Below are 19,261 nucleotides of genomic sequence, written 5' to 3' on the forward strand. Positions count from 1 at the left end.
GTACATCACCAAGGGTGTCAAGACTAATATTCAAGATTTCTAAGAGGTACAAGCTAAAGATTATAATGATTTATGCACCAACATCGAGCCATGATGATGAAGAGGTTGAAGAAATGTACACTGAAATTGAGAGTCTTCTAGATGAGCAGAAAACCCACTACACTATTATTATGGGGGACTTCAATGTTAAGGTTGGAAAAAGGCAAAACAGCGCAGAAAGAGGAACTATAGGAAATTTTGGAATTGGTGAAAGAAATAAAAGAGGTGAAAGACTCGTGGAATTTGCAGAATCTCAAGGACTGTCAGTAATGAACACTTTTTTCAAGAAAAGGGTGAACAGAAAGTGGACATGGAAGAGTCCAAATGGATTAACAACTAATGAAATCGACTTCATCCTCACTAACAGAAGATATATTGTGAATGATGTTACCGTCCTGAATAAGGTAAATGTTGGAAGTGATCACAGAATGGTAAGATGTACACTTGATATAGATGTAGGAAAGGAGAGGAAAAAACTGACTCGAGTAAATAATACAAAGGTCTTTGAAATAACAGAGTAGGAGAAAAAGCAGTATATACTGGAACTTGAAGAACAAGTTTGAGCTTCTGCAGACTGCTCAGGACCAAGATATCGACGAGGAATATTACAACTTTCTGAAAGTGATAAAGCCCAAGAAACCTATAGGGAAACAGAAATCCAAAGAAGAAAAAATTAGTCAAGAAACACTTGTCATGATGAACCAAAGACGACAAATGAAGAGCAAGAAAAACACTGGCAGGCAGAAAATTGAGTATACTGAGTTATGCAAAGCCATTAGAAAGAGACTCAGAGAGGACATAAGAAGATTTAACACAAGAAAAGTAGAACAAGCATTAAGGGAAAACAAAGGATTTAAATCAGCAGCCATAAGCAGTAATACAGAAAGACAAATGATACTGAAACTGAAGAATAGCGATGGTGTACTTATAAACAGCAGAAAAGGCATAATTCAAATAGCAGAAGACTACTATAGAGAATTATACAAGGAGCGAGGGAATGATACCAGCAGTGGGGAACATGGATTCCAAAGTAGCAACACATACGACATACCCGATATTCTTCCTGATGAGGTAGAACATGCATTAAAGAAAATGAAGAATCAGAAAGCCCCGGGGGAAGATGAAGTTACTGTAGAGTTGTTAAAATTGGGCGGAAGAGACAACACAAAAACTGGCAAGGCTCTTCACAAAGTGCATTAGAAAAGGTGTGATGCCTAAGCAGTGGAATAATGCAATCATAGTTTTGCTGCATAAGAAAGGAGATAAATCAGAAATTGGAAATTATAGACCAATTAGCTTGTTATCCCATATCTACAAGTTGTTCACAAGGGTCATTACTAACAGATTAGAAAGAATACTTGATGAGAATCAACCGAAAGAGCAAACTGGCTTTAGGACAGGATTCTCAACTATGGATCACCTTCACGTAATATCACAGCTAATGGAGAAAGCAAATGAATATAAAACACCATTATGCCTGGCATTTGTGGATTATGAAAAGGCATTTGACTCCATACAGCATAAGGCAATGTTTCGGGCACTGGAAAGACAAGGGATAGATACTCCATATATTATGATTTTGAAGAAAATATATGAGAGTGCTACATCCTTTATTAGACTAGACAAAGACAGTAGCAAATTTAAAATCGAGAAAGGAGTTTGACAAGGAGACACAATATCTCCGAAGCTGTTTACTGCTGCCCTTGAGGAAGCTTTCAGAAGATTAGACTGGTCACAGAAAGGAGTCAACGTGAACGGAGAGTACCTAAACCATTTACGATTTGCAGATGACATTGTGGTCATAAGCCACGATCCCAAAGAATTAGAGGAAAATCTTAATCAGTTATGCACAGTTAGTAAGGATTTTGGACTAAAGATGAATATGGCTAAAACAAAAGTAATGATGAACAAGTATGCCACGGAAAGGGAAATAATGATTGAAGGAGCAGTAATTGAAAAGGTGGAGTCATATACTTATCTGGGACAAGTTATTAGCTGTAATAATGATAAATGGCTGGAAATCAAGAGAAGAATAAATTTTGGATGGATAGCATTCAGGAAATATAGTCACATACTGAAGAGCAATATCCCAGTTTGTCTGAAACGTAAAATAATGAACCAATGTATACTCCCACCACTTATGGAAGTGAAACTTATGACTTATGGAAGTGAAACTTGGGCACTCACCAAAAGAATGGAAGAGAAGCTGAAACCAACATGGCGAAGAATGGAATGAATTATATTAGGAATCAGACTGTTGGATAAGAAGGGAAACACATGGATTAGGCAGCAAACTCAAGTAAAGGACATTCTTATCAAAATTAAAGAACTGAAATGGACTTGGGCAGGACACGTAGCTCGAAGACATGATAAAGATGGACTAAGAAAATAACAGAATGGTATCCAAGAGGAGCTAAAAGAAAACCTGAAAGACAACAACAGAGATGGACAGATGAAATTCACGAGTAGTAAATGGATGTCCACTGCACAAAACAGAAGGAACTGGAATGTTACTGGAGAGGCCTTCATCTGCAGTGGATTGAAAATGGCCGATGATGATGATGATCTGCTAGCAGGGATAAGGAAGCATTATCCCACTGTACAAGGCTAGGCTGCATTTTGTGTACTGCATATAGGTCTAGAGGCCTCATTTAAGGAAGGATGCAGATCTGCTGGAACAGGTGCAGAGCAGGGCAACCAGATTGGTGAAGGGAACAAGAAGGGTGTTCTGACCAAGAAAGGCTTCAGTTTTGCAAATTGCAACATTTGGAGACTGGGTACCTCACAGGTGCCCAGTCTCCAAACTGATGTGTTTAAGGATTTGAATGGACTGCCTTCAGCCAGTCGATGGCCAATTTTTGGAATAAATCCCCATCTGGTGTAATAGAGGTGAATAAATTATCTGATAGAGGTGTATAAAACCTTGAATGGTTTAAGCATGCTCAATGCTGATGGGATTCTTCCTCTAGCTGAGAAAAATCACCTGAGAGGGCATAAATTCAAATTGAGGAAAGACAGATGTAGGATAGACGTGAGGAAATTTGCCTTTAGCCAGCGGGTGGTTGGTTGGTGGAACAGACTTCCATCCCTTGTGGTGGAGGTTGATAGCCTAAATAAGTTTAAGGCTCAGCTGGACAGGTATTTGGAACGAACAGAGGGGTGAAGTGGAAGTGGTTTTTTTTTTTTTTTTTTTTTTTTTGGCTGATGCTGCATAAGCTTGCTTTCTTGCATCAAATGCCTCTACTAATGCTAATGCTAAAAATTTTAGGTAGTCTGAATAAATTCAAGTAATGACTAGCGGACAGGCAAAATGAGAATTGTTAGTTTTTTTTTTTTTTGGCAAATCCTGTATAATCTTGTTTTCTTGCATCATTTTCTGCTACTAATACTCATATTAACAGGTGGCGAGTTGTGGTGTTTTGAATTCAATCCACAAAGAGGCAAAGCATAGAATGGTGATCAACATGACTGAAAGAAATTTTATTTTCAAAAATCCAGAATCATTTTGACATTAATCATTTTGAATGGAATGGGCAAGCTCAATGCTGATGGTATTCCTCCTCTTGCTCAGACTACACACTTGAGGGGGAATAAATTCGAACTGAGAAATGATATTTGCAGGACAGACGTTAGATGTGTAGAAGTTTGCCTTCAGCTAGTAGGTGATCAATTTTTAGAACAAACTTGCATCTTTTGTTGTAGGGGTAGATAATTTGAATAAATTGAAGGAGGGGCTAGACATATTATTGGAGGTGATGTGGAAAGGCTTGTTTTTAATTTTTTTTTTGCATGATGCTTTATAAGCTTGTTTGCATCATTTGCTACTACTAATACTAAGTCTGAAGACCTCATTTTAGAAAGGACATAGATCTTTTGAAATAGGTGCAAAGAGCAACATGATTAGTGAGAGGAACAAGGGATACTTTTACCATGAAAGGCTTCAGGTCTGCAAGCTGCAGTGCCTGGAAACTAGGCACCTGTGAAGAGATCTGAGTGAACTGTTTTAGGCTTTGAATGGACTGAGTAAGTTCGATGCTCATGGAACCTTTTCTCTTTCTCAGACTACAAACATGAGGGGCATAAATTCAAAGGATAGTTGCAGGGTAGATGTGTAGAAATTTGCCTTTGGCCAGTTGGTGCCCAATTTTTGAAATAAATCCTCATCTGGTGTAATAGAAGTGAATAAATTTTAGGTAGTCTGAATAAATTCAAGGAATGACTAGTGGACAGGTGAAATGGGAAGTGTTGGTTCTTTTTTTTTTTTTTTTGGAAAATCCTGTATAATCTTGCTTTCTTGCATCACATGGCACTACTAATACTCATATTAACAGGTGGCAAGTTATGGTGTTTTGAATTCAGTCCACAAAGAGGCAAAGAATGGAATGGTGATCAACATGGCTGAAAGAAATTTTATTTAAAAAAATTCAAAATCAGTTTGAAATTAATCACTTTCTTTGATAGCAAGGGAATTTTCTGAATCAAAAAATATTTGGACAAAGGCATTTAAAAAATGTTTCTAATAGTTATATGAGTCTCGCATCGGGCACCATAACTTGGCTTTTGGTTCATCCCACAGTGGCAGTTCTTACCAAAAGTGGCTCACTGGGCACTCACATCCTTCCCTTGAGCGCCAGCTATCCTGAGGGAAACTTCGAAGGGAACCAGCTATTAGATGGTTTGATTAGTCTTATGCCCCTATACCCAGTCAGATGATCAATTTGCATGCCAGAATTGCTGTAGACCTACACTAGCGTTTCCTCTGGCTTTGTCCTGTTGTTGTTTGTTTGTTTGAGCATTAGCAACTAAGGCCATATTGCTTCGGGAATATGCGGTGGTCATTCCCTGACCTTTCCACATCCTCCGTATTTGGTGGTGATGGGCTCGAACCCCGGTCTAATCAAGAAGCGTGTGCTACGCTCTGCTGCTCCTTCCCACCTGGCTACGGAGGCGCCCCAGGCTTTGTCCTGCCCAGGCATAGTTCACCATCTTTTGGGTCTCAACGTGTACATGTGTACACACTCGCTCCACCGACAATGCAGGTGGGTGGGCCACTGATGCTTGAGTGCCGGTCTCACGGCATGGGATACAAATGCAGCTGATGCGAACATTGGCCTTCACTTTTAATTGCTCAAGGTGATTATTTTGAAAAATACTTAAAATCTTTCTTCATTCAAACATCTGGTTTTCTTTAAATTGGCTGAACCTTGTAACTTAATTGTCAAACCATGTATTTGTAGTGTAGGAGAAATAATGCAGCTTTATGGGAGATTTTATAGTAGAGTAGAGTAATTAAAATATATTATAATTATATACCATCTTCAGTTGATTTTAAAAAATACCAGTACTTGTGCAAAGGGCTTACAGTCAAGTCACAAACTACCACTGCTCATATTCCTTAATGACTGTGGTTAAGCTGTCAAAATCTGCAGATGAATAAGGTAGAGAGAGCAGTGAATGACTGTAGCCATACACTGTTTCAAAAAAATCTAGACTTGCTACAAAAATATAGTTAGTAAAAATGACCATTTGGTCACTAATACTATGAGCAATGGAAAAGTAAAAATATATACAAATGGAGAAAAGATGCTATAAATATATTTTTAAAAATTATCCTGTAAGGAGTGTTATACATTTTTAGAATTAATGGTTGTATAGTTGGGTTGAAGTAAAATGAGATCTATATATGTATTTTATCATGGGCAATGTCTTGCTGCAAGACTACTGCTTACAGATACAGGCATCCACCACTAAGCACTCTTAATTGGGGCTATAAAAAACAAAGTACTAAATGAATCTGCATTAAGCAGGGGTGATTTATCCAGAGACTATAATGTAAAACATTTTAATTTGTTAGCATGACCCATGTTTATGGTTGATTTTATGGCACCCTATCTCTATATTACAACATTAAATGTAGCAGATATATTTTAAGCTTTAAATATAAAATTTAAATAAAGAAATTATATGATAAAACATATATACAAGTACATGTTCAATGAAATGCAAGGAAGTTTACCTTACACTTATGCAGTTTTATATGTATAATGTATTTACATTCTTTAAAATAACAGTTTGTAATACTGTTAAATTTTAAATCACTCAAAACCACTAAATATAGAGTAAATTTTAAATCACTCAAAACCACTAAATATAGAGTAAATTTTAAATCACTCAAAACCACTAAATATAGAGTAAATTTTAAATCACTCAAAACCACTAAATATAGAGTAAATTTTAAATTTTAAATCACTCAAAACCACTAAATATAGAGTAAATTTTAAATCACTCAAAACCACTAAATATAGAGTAAATATAGCACTGTCCTAAATCTAGTCTCCTTAGAATGTCCAATTTAGTTTCCAATGAAAAGTTTTCTGATAGCTTTTCACCTTCTTTGCCTTATTAGCAGTAGCTTTAGCTGTTTGAGGCAAACTAATTACATGGTGAGCTAAATCAATCACTCAGACACAAAATGCACATAAACAATACATAAACCAAAAATACTCTAAAACAGCATTGTTGAGTGGTGCTGCTACAGAGCACTGTGCAGCTCAAAGAAACTCCCAGTCAGTTAATGATAGTTCCTAAAGAGAAGTTTTATAAACATTTCAAAAAACTTCAGATAATTAGAACCCCCAAGCAGGCATTTGCTTTTCAAAACTACCACTGGGCAGGATGATGTATTTTTGTAAATATGCAAGAAATGGTGCAATATATATTTTTCAATATATATAATTTTTCAAACTTCAATATATTTTTCATCTACAGCACTGAATGACCATAGCATTTTACAGGCATGGATATTGAGAATTTGTGGCAATACAAACAGTTACAGAAAATTAACATAGAGATGTAAATTAACTATGGACACAAAAAATAACTTTCAGGCAATAAATGGACAGCTTTCAATATTTCTCCTTGTCATAAACTGGAGTTGCTTTGCTACATTTCCCATTTGGCAGGCAACCATTTTCTCATTAGTTACAGTATCAGTTAAAAATCAATTTAAATCAAAGAACCATGCCTTTGAAGGCAAGTAATGTGAATTGCAGTTGATTAGAAAATTGAATAAAAGATATTAAAATATATATTTTTTTTTTGACAGGACCTCTCAAGCAGCTAAACACCTCTAGTGGATAATTCCTTAAGGCTTAATGAATTTGGAGTGAATAGCACTATTCTGGGAGAACAGCACATAACTCTGAAGGAGGTTGTCAAAATATACAGTGCAATATAGTGAATAAGTGTGGCACAAATTGCATGATAGTGGGGTAAAACGGTAATCTAAATATGAGATCATATAGGTTTACATTATGATAGAACAGTTAGGCAATTATATAAGCACTAATATTTATTCCAGTTATAATGTAACTAATTTATTTTGTAATTCTTCACAGAATAAATTAGTTATTATTAATAATATCTTAACATGTGAGTAACATGTAACTAATATATTAAGCATTCATAATGTTTTGCAAATTTCCTGATTTTTAATATATTTCAAAACTAAGATGTATTACATTTGCAAAAATTTGGATTATGATTTTTTATTCTCCCATGTACCCAAATTCAAGTACAGTACAATTTTTTTAATAGCATTGGTAATGGCAAAGAATTCAAGAAAGCAGCACAGCTTTTGTAGTATCAACCAAAAAAACATATGTTTGACCTTTAAAAAATTGGAGTATATCAAGATAGTAATTAGGAATATAAAAAAAAAAAATACTACTTACTTCTGATGCTTTTGTCTCTAACTAAAGCTTGCCAACTATCTCTTATCTTAGTGACATAGGTATCAGCTCTCTCATTACTGTAACAAAGTTATTACAACTAGTAAGTAATATAATAATATAATATAATATAATATAATATAATATAATATCATATTATATTACAAAATATTAGTTTTTCACTTAAAGAAATGTTTCATTTAAAGACTTCAATTGGTGCAATATGGTCTGAATCACTGATGCACCTAAAACCCTATAACAACAGTAGACTCAAACTCTGGAAAAAATGCCACTTGTATAATTTTAAACAGTTCCATATGATACACTTTGCTATTTCTAGAATGAAATTTTAATGTTTTAAACATTTTGAACCTATATAAAGAAGGTCACAAAACACATTATAGCTTCAAAATCAGCAGAACACGGTAAGTCTGGTAAGCAAGGCATAGGGGCAGCAACGTCTGGGGATGCCGAAATTCAAAATTTTTATTATAATAATATTTAATAAAAGTATCTCAAGGGCACCAAATACATTTCTGCCTAGGGGTGCCAAAAACCCTAGAGCAACATCTATATAGCATGATGTAATCTGGCTGCAGTTAATAAGAGTAAGGAAACATATGTTATGTAATTATAATGCCCATTCATCAGAACTCAATTTCTGTAATTTTAACAAAACATATATAGCAGAGATTAAAAAAACAATATCAAACTTTTCGTCATCATAAAATAAAGTAACCAAATTTTTGAGACTTCAAGATGGGATGCACCATAATTTAACTGCCTATTCCGTATAATTCAGTTGTGTTGAAGAGGCTCAGGTTAGGCAAGTGGTGATGAAAATATATCTGTAAGTTACAATTTCTATTTTTTTTTATTATCTTTTTTTAACCATCATTTTCCCTCACAATTTTTCTCATTTTTAACTGATTCTCGTAATTCTCATATCTTTTTATCATGTCCAAAAATTCTGATAAATTTAAATTTGCAAGAACGCATAACATTGCTTAAATATTAACTTTAATTTTTCTACTACCCAAATGTTAATTTGAGAACAAATAAACGTATTTTATTATTATTGAGACATTTTCAAAAGGATATTTATTAATGGATTTAAAATGAGAAAGCAATTCAGTCAACTTTAGATTAACATATTTATATGAATGTAGCCATCTGCCTCTTTGTTCTTATACATATTTAATTTAAATGTCCAGTTTATGTAAAGATCAAACTCAGTTTTACAGACAGAACTGGACAGTTTTCAATGTCCAGTTCTATCATTTATGTAAAGATAAAACTCAGGATGACAGCATTAGAAACAACTTCATCCAGAGATTGGATGCTGCAATTAACATAGAGATAGAAGGTAACACTGAAGAAATTTACGATTATTTAAAAAATATTGTAAAAAAAATAGTAATAGTATTCAAACTATTACTAATAGTAATAGTATCCAAACTTTTTTTTTAACATCCTTCAATGCTGGCTAATCATATTCTTAAATTCTTTAAAGTTCACTGTTTCTTCTAGAATAGATACAGAAAATTTAATTATAATTCTTCTGAAAATTATAATTTTCAACAATAATGACAAATGGGATCATAACCGAAAAAAAAAAAAAAAAAATGGTAGACCTTTTGTAGGTCTAGACAAAATACAGGATACTCAAGAAAACAGGTTTATACTGGAAAAATAGAATGAGAATGAATAATCACTTTATTTATAAGGGTGTAATAAGGAATTTAAAAATTGCAATACACACAAAAAAAAAAAAAAAATGTTCCAGCTAAAATACACTAAAGAAATTTAGTTTAAGAATATCATTAGCATACTTGTAAATGAACGTAGATTTGATTATTTGCAAACAATCTCTCTCTTTCTCTCTCTCTCTAATCCTCACTTTGAGCTGTGTACAAAAGTCATAATCTCCTAAATAAAACAGATTCCTAATAAGCAGGATATTCCCTTATATCTTTAAGTTGTAATACCTTCTATATACACCTAATATTAGTATTAGTAGTGACAAAATGATGCAAGGAAGCATGCTTTACAGCAGTCATAAAAAATAAAATAAAATAAAATATTACCTTCCTTTATTTGCCAATCCCTTCTAACAATTTGTTCAATCCTTTAAATGAACTTAATGGATGAACAAATCATTATCATTTAAATTCACACCAGGTGGAAGTTTATTCTGACATGGAATCTCTCTGGTGGATCATAAATTTTTGCATATCTATAAACCATTCTTTTTCAGTGTAAATGTGGACTGTCTGAGAAAGGATGCCATTAGTATTTAGTTTACTCAAACCATTTAAAGTCTTAAACATTTAAATCAGGTCTCCTCACAGATGCCTAGTTTCCAAAAGCTGCAATTTACAGAATTCAAGTATTCCTTGGAAAGAGCCCTTTTGTGCCCCTTTTCTTTGCACCCATTCCAACAGATTTATGCCTTTCCTAAAATCAAACCTTTATGTAGTAGTCAAGATGTTCAAGCCATAATGCCTAAGCAATGGCTTATATGATAGGATACTCAGCTCTTTATCCCTGCTGGAAAAATTCCTGTATATCACTGACGTATATTCGAGAGCACACACCTACACAAAAATATTTGTTATTAGTACATAACTAAAAGGACATTTGCTGCCACATATTTTGAACTTCAAATCTGAAGGAAAACAGAGAGCACTCATTTCATATACAGATGAGTATCACACATTGACTTTATATATTTAATAAATAACAAGAATAAATTATTAACTGGTTACATGGCATGCATTTTGATTACAAAAATTAATATAAGTTAGTGGTGCAAGCCAAAACTTAATCAATGCCAAATTTTTCACTGGTATCATCTCTCATCATCTATATAATTATTCAATAAGCAACAACAAATTTGGAAGGAATATGGAGTGCATTAAAATTATTAATTAAATTTCAATTGAATTTATCATTTTAACAGTTTTACTCAACATAAAATTATATTTGAATAGCTTTATTATTTTATATTTAAATTTAATAAATTTATAATTTAATCTCTGGATATATTATTTAAATATACTATATTAATTAATACTTAATTCACCTTACCATCCTTTTAATTCTATGCAATCAGAAATAGTTTGATCCCACTGTTGTTGTAAATAACAGGAATGTAAAATTTTTGTTTCTAGCATTTTCACAGAACTTTGAGTTGCATTTAGATGACCAAGTATCTAAAATATAAAAGGCAGGGAAAAACATTCATCACGCAGTGATAAAGACAGAATAATTTATTTATTCATTTTTTTTCTGGAAGGAGTAGGAAGTTACAAAAGTGATTATGTCACAGCTAAATACATGAAAAATACTGAAATCAAGAAAGGATGCCATCGTGACCAGTACTTTTCAAATAATAAACTTGAAATTCAAGAAAATTTCCCTTCTGTTTCACACGCAGTATATTTTAATGTCCATTTTTAATTGTAAATAATATTTTCAATGTATAATACCTTAACATTTTATACAGTAAATTATTTATTCATCATATTATATCATATTTATTCATCTAAGATCTTCAGTGCATAAAAGAACTATAAGGAAAATTTTACCATAATGCCTGAAAATAAGCTGAACATTTTTTTTCTCTCAAATTTAATATTTTGAAAACTAATGTGGGTCTTATATATTAAACACCAATTTTACAATTTATTGAAAAACATTTGACTTGGATATAAAAAAAAAAAAAAAAAAAAAAAAAAAAAAATGCTTCCCAATACACTGTTTGCCTCTTCATGTCAAATTTTTTGATATGCCTAATTGAAGGTTAATGTGAAGCAGGTGCATAACCCCAAAAAGTGTGCAAAACATTAAAATTTTACTATTCCTTCAGTATGGTTTTGGCCTTCAACATACATCAATATGATTGTGTCAGAACTGGAAAAGTTTATGACCAGAGAGAAATTAGATAAAAGTATGCACTCACCACTGACATATTTCTATGCCTGATGCTGTTGTTGTAGGGTTTTAGGCATATAAGTGATTTATAACACACTGCACCAATGTGCATTATGTCTTTAAAAAAGTGTGTGTGAACACAAAATAACTTGTGACGGTAACCCTACTCCCTTTGCCTGAGATTGACTATTACAGCCTTAACTAAAGAAGCTATTGAAATTCTTCCAGTTTATGAACTCAAGCCCAGACCTCTCCAAATTAGTGACAAATAACAAGCATGTTAAACCAAGTGAAAGTAATATTGCTGGAACTCGAGCATATTACATATTAGGTAACTACTGCTGTTACCATAACAAAAAAAAAATAATAATAAATAAATAAAATAAAAAACTAATTAACAAACCCACCAAATTAATTAAACAAGGAATCCTACCTATTCCATGGGAAGAGTCTGTTAGCCCTTCACGAGGTTGGTGCAATGCTGCAACCTGTGCTACAAAAAAAGAATGAAGAAACCACACTCTTAAGACAAAAGCACACCCTCAAATAAAAAATACACAGAAATTATAAAATAATAAGAAAGAATTAAAAGAATAGGGAGGTATCACAGCTTTTGTCTTAGGGTTTGAATTTCTTCAGTCTTTTCATGTAACATAGGTCACAGCATCATGCCAACCTCATGAATGGTTAAGGGGCTCTTCCCATGGTGTAGGTATGTTTCCCTGTTTAATTAATTTGGTTGGTTCATCAATCATTAGTTAAATTAGTTTTTCTCTGTTATGATAACTTCAGTAATTACCTAACCCTAAGTTCCAGCACTATTACTTTCATGTGGTTTAAGAGTGGTTATTTCTTAAACTCTTTGTTTATTTGGGTAAATATATGCCAAGTAAGTTTTTTATTTTCTCATTTGGAGTGACCAGTGGAAAAACCACTATACGTCACAGAGGACACACCTAATGCACCCAGCTGGGTAAGTGAAATTGGCAGATAGAAAGTACATTACATTTCTGATTTTTGCATGCTCTTATTTTTAAATTTATTTAAAAATGGATTTATGGCAAAAAGCTTATGCTACAAGAGCTATATAACACAACTAAACATGAAAGGCACAGCCTCATTCTGTATAAAACATTAAACAAATTGAGTTTGCTACTTACTGCTTTGTTCTCATGCTGCGGAAGCACTTTGCCTCCACAGTATGAGATCGAATGCTACAAGTTCCTTTGGTGATTAAGTATGTTGCGCTACTCTAAATAAAATGCACTGCTCCTGTGAAGTATAGTGCTATTTTATTAAAAATAAAACAAATAAAATTTAAAACATATATAAATAAAAAGTAAAATTTAAATAAAACAGCAATATACAGGACAATGATTTTGGGATGCTGGAATATTCAAGGTCTTTCAACTAAAAGAAACTTTCTTCCAGATGAACTGCAAAAATTCAATTTAGACATTGGTGGATTATCGGAGACAAAGAAAAAGGGATGTGGAGAGGAATATTGGGAGAATACTACCATTTCTGGAGTTGAGTCAATAAGAATGAAAGAGCAAGAGAGCAGGAGTTTCTATTGCTGTTAAAAATAAATTGAGACATAACATAAAAAACTGGCAATTTATTAATGAAAGAATGATCTCACTTGATTTGACAATGTGTTGGAGAGAAATATGTATTTTGGGAATATATGCCCCGAATAACGACACTGCTGATACTTTGAAGGATGAATTTTGGGAGGATCTGAGAGAACTAATAGAAAAAATCCCTAAGAACAAAGAGATATTTTTAATAGGGATTTCAATGCAAGAGTAGGGACTGAGCAAAATAGAAAAGTCATTGGAAGATTCAGAGAGAAATAGAGGAATGACAACGGAGATAGACTTTTCAATCTTTGTGAACAGTTCGACTTGAGAATAAACAACACATTTTTCCAACACAAGGATATCCATAAATATACTTGGCTGCAGGTGACGAGACAAGCCAAATTAGATCAGTTATAGATACATTATTTCAAAACATTCAGGGACATACGTATTGAAAGATGTCAGAGTTTATAGTGGAGCTGAATGTGGATCTGACCATTTTATTGTTAAAACAACACTGAGGTGGAAGTGGATTAAGAAAAATAAGAGCGGACAACCAACTATGCAGGGAAAGAGACTTGCTACAAGTGGATCAATTTAATGTTGAACTACTTCAGGATGACAGCATTAGAAACAACTTCACCCAGAGTTTGGATGCTGCAATTAACATAGAGATAGAAGGTAATACTGAAGAAATTTATGATTATTTAAAAAATATTGTAAAAAAAATAGCTCATAAAATTCTAGGTAAAAAAGAAGAGCCAAGGCCCAAAAAAGACCTGGATTACAGAAAAAGTAAGAGCTGCTGTAGAGGAAAAGAAACTTGCATATCAGAAATGGCTGGGTGAAAGGAATGATGCATATAGGAACGTTTATGTTGAAAAGAAGAAATAGCCAATCGGTTGGTAGTAGAAGCAAAAAATGAAGAATGGGAAAGGAAGTGTGTGCGACTATTAATAGCAAATTGGGCTTCAAGCAATCAGCGGAATCACGGAAGGTCCTTAAAGACTGGAGAAAACAGAATAAACACAACACTGGTTTGCAATTAATACCTTTGAAAGATTGAATGAAGTACTATGAAGGACTTTTAAAAGAAGACCGTGAAGAGTTCAGGAAGGTGGAGGATTTTGGTATGGAAGACCAGGCTTAAAAGTTTCTGTTAGGGAAGTGTAACTCTTAATAAAGGAGGGAAGGAATGGCAAATTACCTGGATCTGGAGAAGTTTATATGGAATTTCTGCAATACGGAGGAAGAGGAGTGGCTGTTTTGATACAAAAACTGTTAAATGGTATACTGAGAGGAGAAGCAATACCGAAATGACAACAGGATAAATTACATCAATTTATAAGAAGGACAATCGGAAAAACTGTTCAAATTACAGAGGAATATGCATCCTGAACCTGCTGTTAAAGATTCTTGGAAAACGGATCAGGAACCATTTAGAAACCCAAATCAAGGTGTCAGAAGAACAAAATGGTTTTTCAGCTGGGAGGTGATGTAAAGACCTCAACAGTATGACAGATCCTTGAAAAATGTCAATTGAAAGGAATCTTTATGATTTTCATTGACCTTGAAAAGACATATGACAGTGTTCCAAAAAAACTCTTATGGGAAGCACTGAAAGAGGCAAATATTTGTGGACAATTGATTAACATTATCAAGACAATTTATAGGAATAATAGATGCAGAATTAAAGTGGGACCAGCTTTGTTATCTGAATTCCACACTTCAAAATTCTTATTACGAGGCTGTTGCATGTCACCAACACCTGTCTAAGATCCTGGTCAACAAAAATTCAATAAAATGGGATTGCCAATCAATAAGAACATCTATATTCACAATTTACTTTTTGCAGACAATCAGGTGGTGATAGTACAAAACTTAGAAGATGCAGACTATGCATGTCGTAAATTGTTTGAGGAATATAAACGATGGTGTCTAAAAATCAATTTTAGAAAGACTGAAATGCTGTCTTCAGGATCGGGACACATTCTAAATACTGAATCAAACAAGTTGATAAATTCGAATATTTGGAATCAATCTTACAAAGTGATGGCTCATCCAAAGCAGAGATCAGTAAGAGAATTGCAGATGGCAAAAAGGCTATTGGCATGTTAAATTCTGTTCCATGGAGCAGAAATATTCTAAATAAAACAATGAAATTTATATTTCAAACAATTGTTGTTTTTTTTTTTTTTTTTTTTTATTTGGTAGTTGTTGGCGCATCGGCTTCTGTGGCCATAATGCGCCTCCCAAGGTTTTTGCAGTACTCTGATCCAAGACCGAGGTGGGATTCGAACCCGCGACCTTTGGGTTGCTAGGCAGGCACTTTACCCACCCGACTAGCCCAGTTGGCTCAAACAATTGTACAAAGTCTTTTATTGTATGGAGCAGAAACCTGGATGTTGAGAGGCTAGGGGAAAACAAATTGCTCTCCACAGAACAGATTTTTGGAGATGCTCAGCAAGAACTTCTAGAAGAGACAGAAAATGGAATGAAGACATAAGATAGAAAATAGAAGTGAAAAAGAATATTACTGATACTATCAAAGAAAAGCATTTAACGTGGTATGGACATGTAAAATGGATGCAAGAAACCAGATATCCAAAGGTTATCCTGGAATAGTTACCTCCAGGAAGAAGGAGAAATTTAACTGACCAAGACACCTTGAACCGCACTTTATGGCGGGAAAAAATTCCTACCAAAAAATAACTTGTAGGCTGAGGAAAGCCACTGTAAATGGAAACACTCCTCTTGAAGAAGAAGCAATATACTTCTCTAATACAGCAGTGCATTTAATTTAGAGTAGTACATCAAGACAACTCGTAACAAAGTTCCGAGTTGTCTTGATGTACTACTCAAGACAACTCGTAACAAAGTTCCTCCACAATATGAAACGGATGAACTACGTAGTAAATTTAGTGTGCTCAACACTACATACTGAATGAGGCTATGTCATTCATGTAAAATTATGTTAATTTTCACTTCTTAACGCTATAGCAAATATCATTTGCATGCCAATTTTATTTTGTACTTTGTGTGTAAAATTTTAGTCTCCCAATAACTGAAATAGGTGCTTTGTAATAAGAAAAGGTGCATCTTATTGTGAGAAGGACATTACATGTCATTTCATAAAGAATTATTTGTTAAAAAGAAAAGGTATCTATAAATGTTACCAAATTGTTAAGTAGGGTTTTGTGCTATAGTAAGAGTATACATGAATACATGTGTATGAGCTTATGCTGCATAAGCTCATACACTTGCTTTCTTGCATCAAATGCCACTGCTACTACTACTACATACTAACTGAATCTCTTCAACAATTTTTTAATACAATATGCAACTTAATTCACATGACTCACTAGTGTTTTTGCTTTTTAACAAAAGTATGTCCTTTATGTTTTGTATTTATCATAGAGTAGAGCAAATTTGGGTGTATCTCAATCATATCAGTAATTTCAAAATATTTCTATACGACCCTCTGCATAAGAATAATTTCCCACTTCTGCTCTGTAGCCTATTTTCCAACTAACAGTTAGTTTCAACACTCTGAGAGAGCAGTTGGAACTGCTCTCTCAGAGAATACAAAATTTATTAAAAACACTCATTTAACCTAAATTAAATATTGCTATTAAAATGGTTATTAAGTTATCAATATTAGTTTTGTTTTATTCTAGGACAGCTGTACAATCAGAGGAGTCAATACAACCATTTTACAGATGAAGTTACATATTCCTAGTCATCTGTGTGGGTAACCATTTCTGAGTTAAAATTATAAATTGAAATGATAATATACCATATTACATGCCAAGGTATTAATCACATAAACAGTTCATTTATACTACAGGAAGCCCCAAAAGAAACTGTGCACTGAATTTGAAATCAAGAAAAATTAAGTATGTATATTTAATAATTCAGCATATTAACTTTATTATCATCATTAATATTTGAACAATTAAACACATAAAATATAAGGAAGTGCATCCAGTTGACGTTGGTGGACAATGCAATATTGAGTCAGTTTGGTGTGACATAAGCAATGGGAAAGGGAAAATGACAGTAGGTGTCTGTTATAGGCCTAATGAATCTGATGAGTGTAATGAGCAATTGTGCAGAGAAATAGTGGGCCAGTAAATCAGAATGTCTTATAATGTGTTATATGTCTTATGTAGGATTTACTTGAAGGTGTAACTACCATTAAGGGTAAAGGGAAGGGCTTTTACTTTCGTAACAGTGACTACAGGGGTCTTAGACAGTTTTTAAATTCTATATAGTGGGATCAACTGATGATGTTACCAATGTTGAATTCTAAATGGGAAGCCTTCAGGGACTTAATCTTGGAGGCTACAGGGCTTTTCATTCCAACTAAAAAATACTGTTCAAGGTTTAGGCCTAAATGGATGTCAGATGAATTAATGAGGCTCATTACAGAGAAGAAAAATGTATGGGATGCATATAAATTATCAGGCGACACAGAAGCCTATGGCACATATAAAACAGTCTGTAATCAAGTCACAAAGGAGGTTAGGCAGGGGAAGGCAGATTACGAGAAATATTTGGCAAAAGATGCAAAGAAAAACAGTAAAGAGAGTTCTTTACTTATGTGAACTCTAGAAAGAAAGGGATGAATCAGATTGGACCACTTAACATATATGGGTTGACTATCGATGATCATGCTCAGGTAGCTGATAAATTGAATGAGTATTTTGCATCTATATTCACACATGAAGAGTTATTCAAGGAGGGAATACCAGACATTTATCAAACTCTAACAGGGAGCTAAGTGCTTTTGTAATAACTGAGAACAAAGTGGAGGAGAAATTGTTAGAGTTACACATAAGGAAGGCACCTGGGGTGGATAGGTTCTACCCAGTTATATTAAAGGAGGCAGCAAAGGAAGTAAGCCGAACCTTAGCCATAATTATGAGAACTCAACAAGATTGGTGAGGGGAATGAAGGGATCCTCTTACCAAGAGAGGCTTAAGTTCTGCAAATTGCAGTGGCTGGAGACTAGGCACCTGCGCGGTGATCTGATTGAGGTATATAAGGCCTTGAATGGATTGAGCACGCTGAATTCTGATGGGATCCTTCCACTTGTTCAGATTACGAACCTAAGGGGGCATAAATTCAAATTAAGAAAAGACAGATGTAGAACAGATGTGCGTAAATTTGCCTTTAGCCAGCGGGTGGTTAATTGCTGGAACAAACTTCCATCTGTCGTTGTGGAAGTTGATAGCTTGAATAAATTTAAGGAGGAACTGGACAGGCATTTGGAGGGAATGATGTGATTTTTTTTTTTTTTGGCTGATGCTGCATAAGCTCATACATTTGCTTTCTTGCATCACATGCCACTACTACTACTACTACTACTTCCTTGGACTCACCAATTCACAAAGGGGGTTCAAAAGGTGACAAGTAACTGTAGACCTGTTGGTTTAACTTGTATTCCAGGGAAAATCATGGAGTCACTAGTTAAAGAAGCATTGCAGAATCATCTAGACAAGAGTGCAGTAATAATTAAGACACAGCATGGGTTTGTTAAAGGGAGGTTTTGTCTGACTACTTTGATTGGATACTATGATGTGGTCACAAAGGAACTGGATGCAAAAAATAATTTTGATATCATATACTTGGATTTCAGGAAAGCTTTTGATACTGTTGCACACGGAAGGTTGCTATACAAATTGGATGAATATGGCATTAAGGGTAAGTTGCGACAATGGATAAAGGAATGGTTGAGTGGGAGATGACAGACAGGGGTAATCAATAGACACTGCTCTTCGTGGACAAATGTTATTAGTGGAGGTCCCCAGGGTTCGGTGTAGGGCCCTTTGTTGTTTGGTGTATTCATCAATGATATTGATTATGGTATATCAAGCTTAATGTTCAAGTTTGCAGATGATACAAAGTTTGGCAGAGTTGTTAATGACAGTAAAGACAGTATGCTACTTCAACTGGATCTCGATAAGTTGG

The 19,261-nt window shown here is 34.0% G+C and overlaps 1 protein-coding gene across 1 annotated transcript in view; it reads right to left on the reverse strand.

Moving 5' to 3' along the window:
• IKKepsilon (I-kappaB kinase epsilon) overlaps nucleotides 1–19,261 on the reverse strand; it is a 217,132-nt gene that overhangs the window by 59,338 nt on the left and 138,533 nt on the right. The window contains exons 13-14 of the mRNA XM_090369072.1: nucleotides 10,860–10,984; nucleotides 7,773–7,849 (exon numbers count right to left, since the gene is read on the reverse strand). Coding sequence (XP_090225198.1) covers nucleotides 7,773–7,849; nucleotides 10,860–10,984 — 202 coding nt within the window. The remainder of the gene's footprint in view (nucleotides 1–7,772; nucleotides 7,850–10,859; nucleotides 10,985–19,261) is intronic.

The sequence above is a fragment of the Mastigoproctus giganteus genome, chromosome 2 (assembly GCF_048544385.1).
Source record: "Mastigoproctus giganteus isolate SK-2022 chromosome 2, ASM4854438v1, whole genome shotgun sequence".
Lineage (NCBI taxonomy): Eukaryota > Metazoa > Arthropoda > Arachnida > Uropygi > Thelyphonidae > Mastigoproctus > Mastigoproctus giganteus.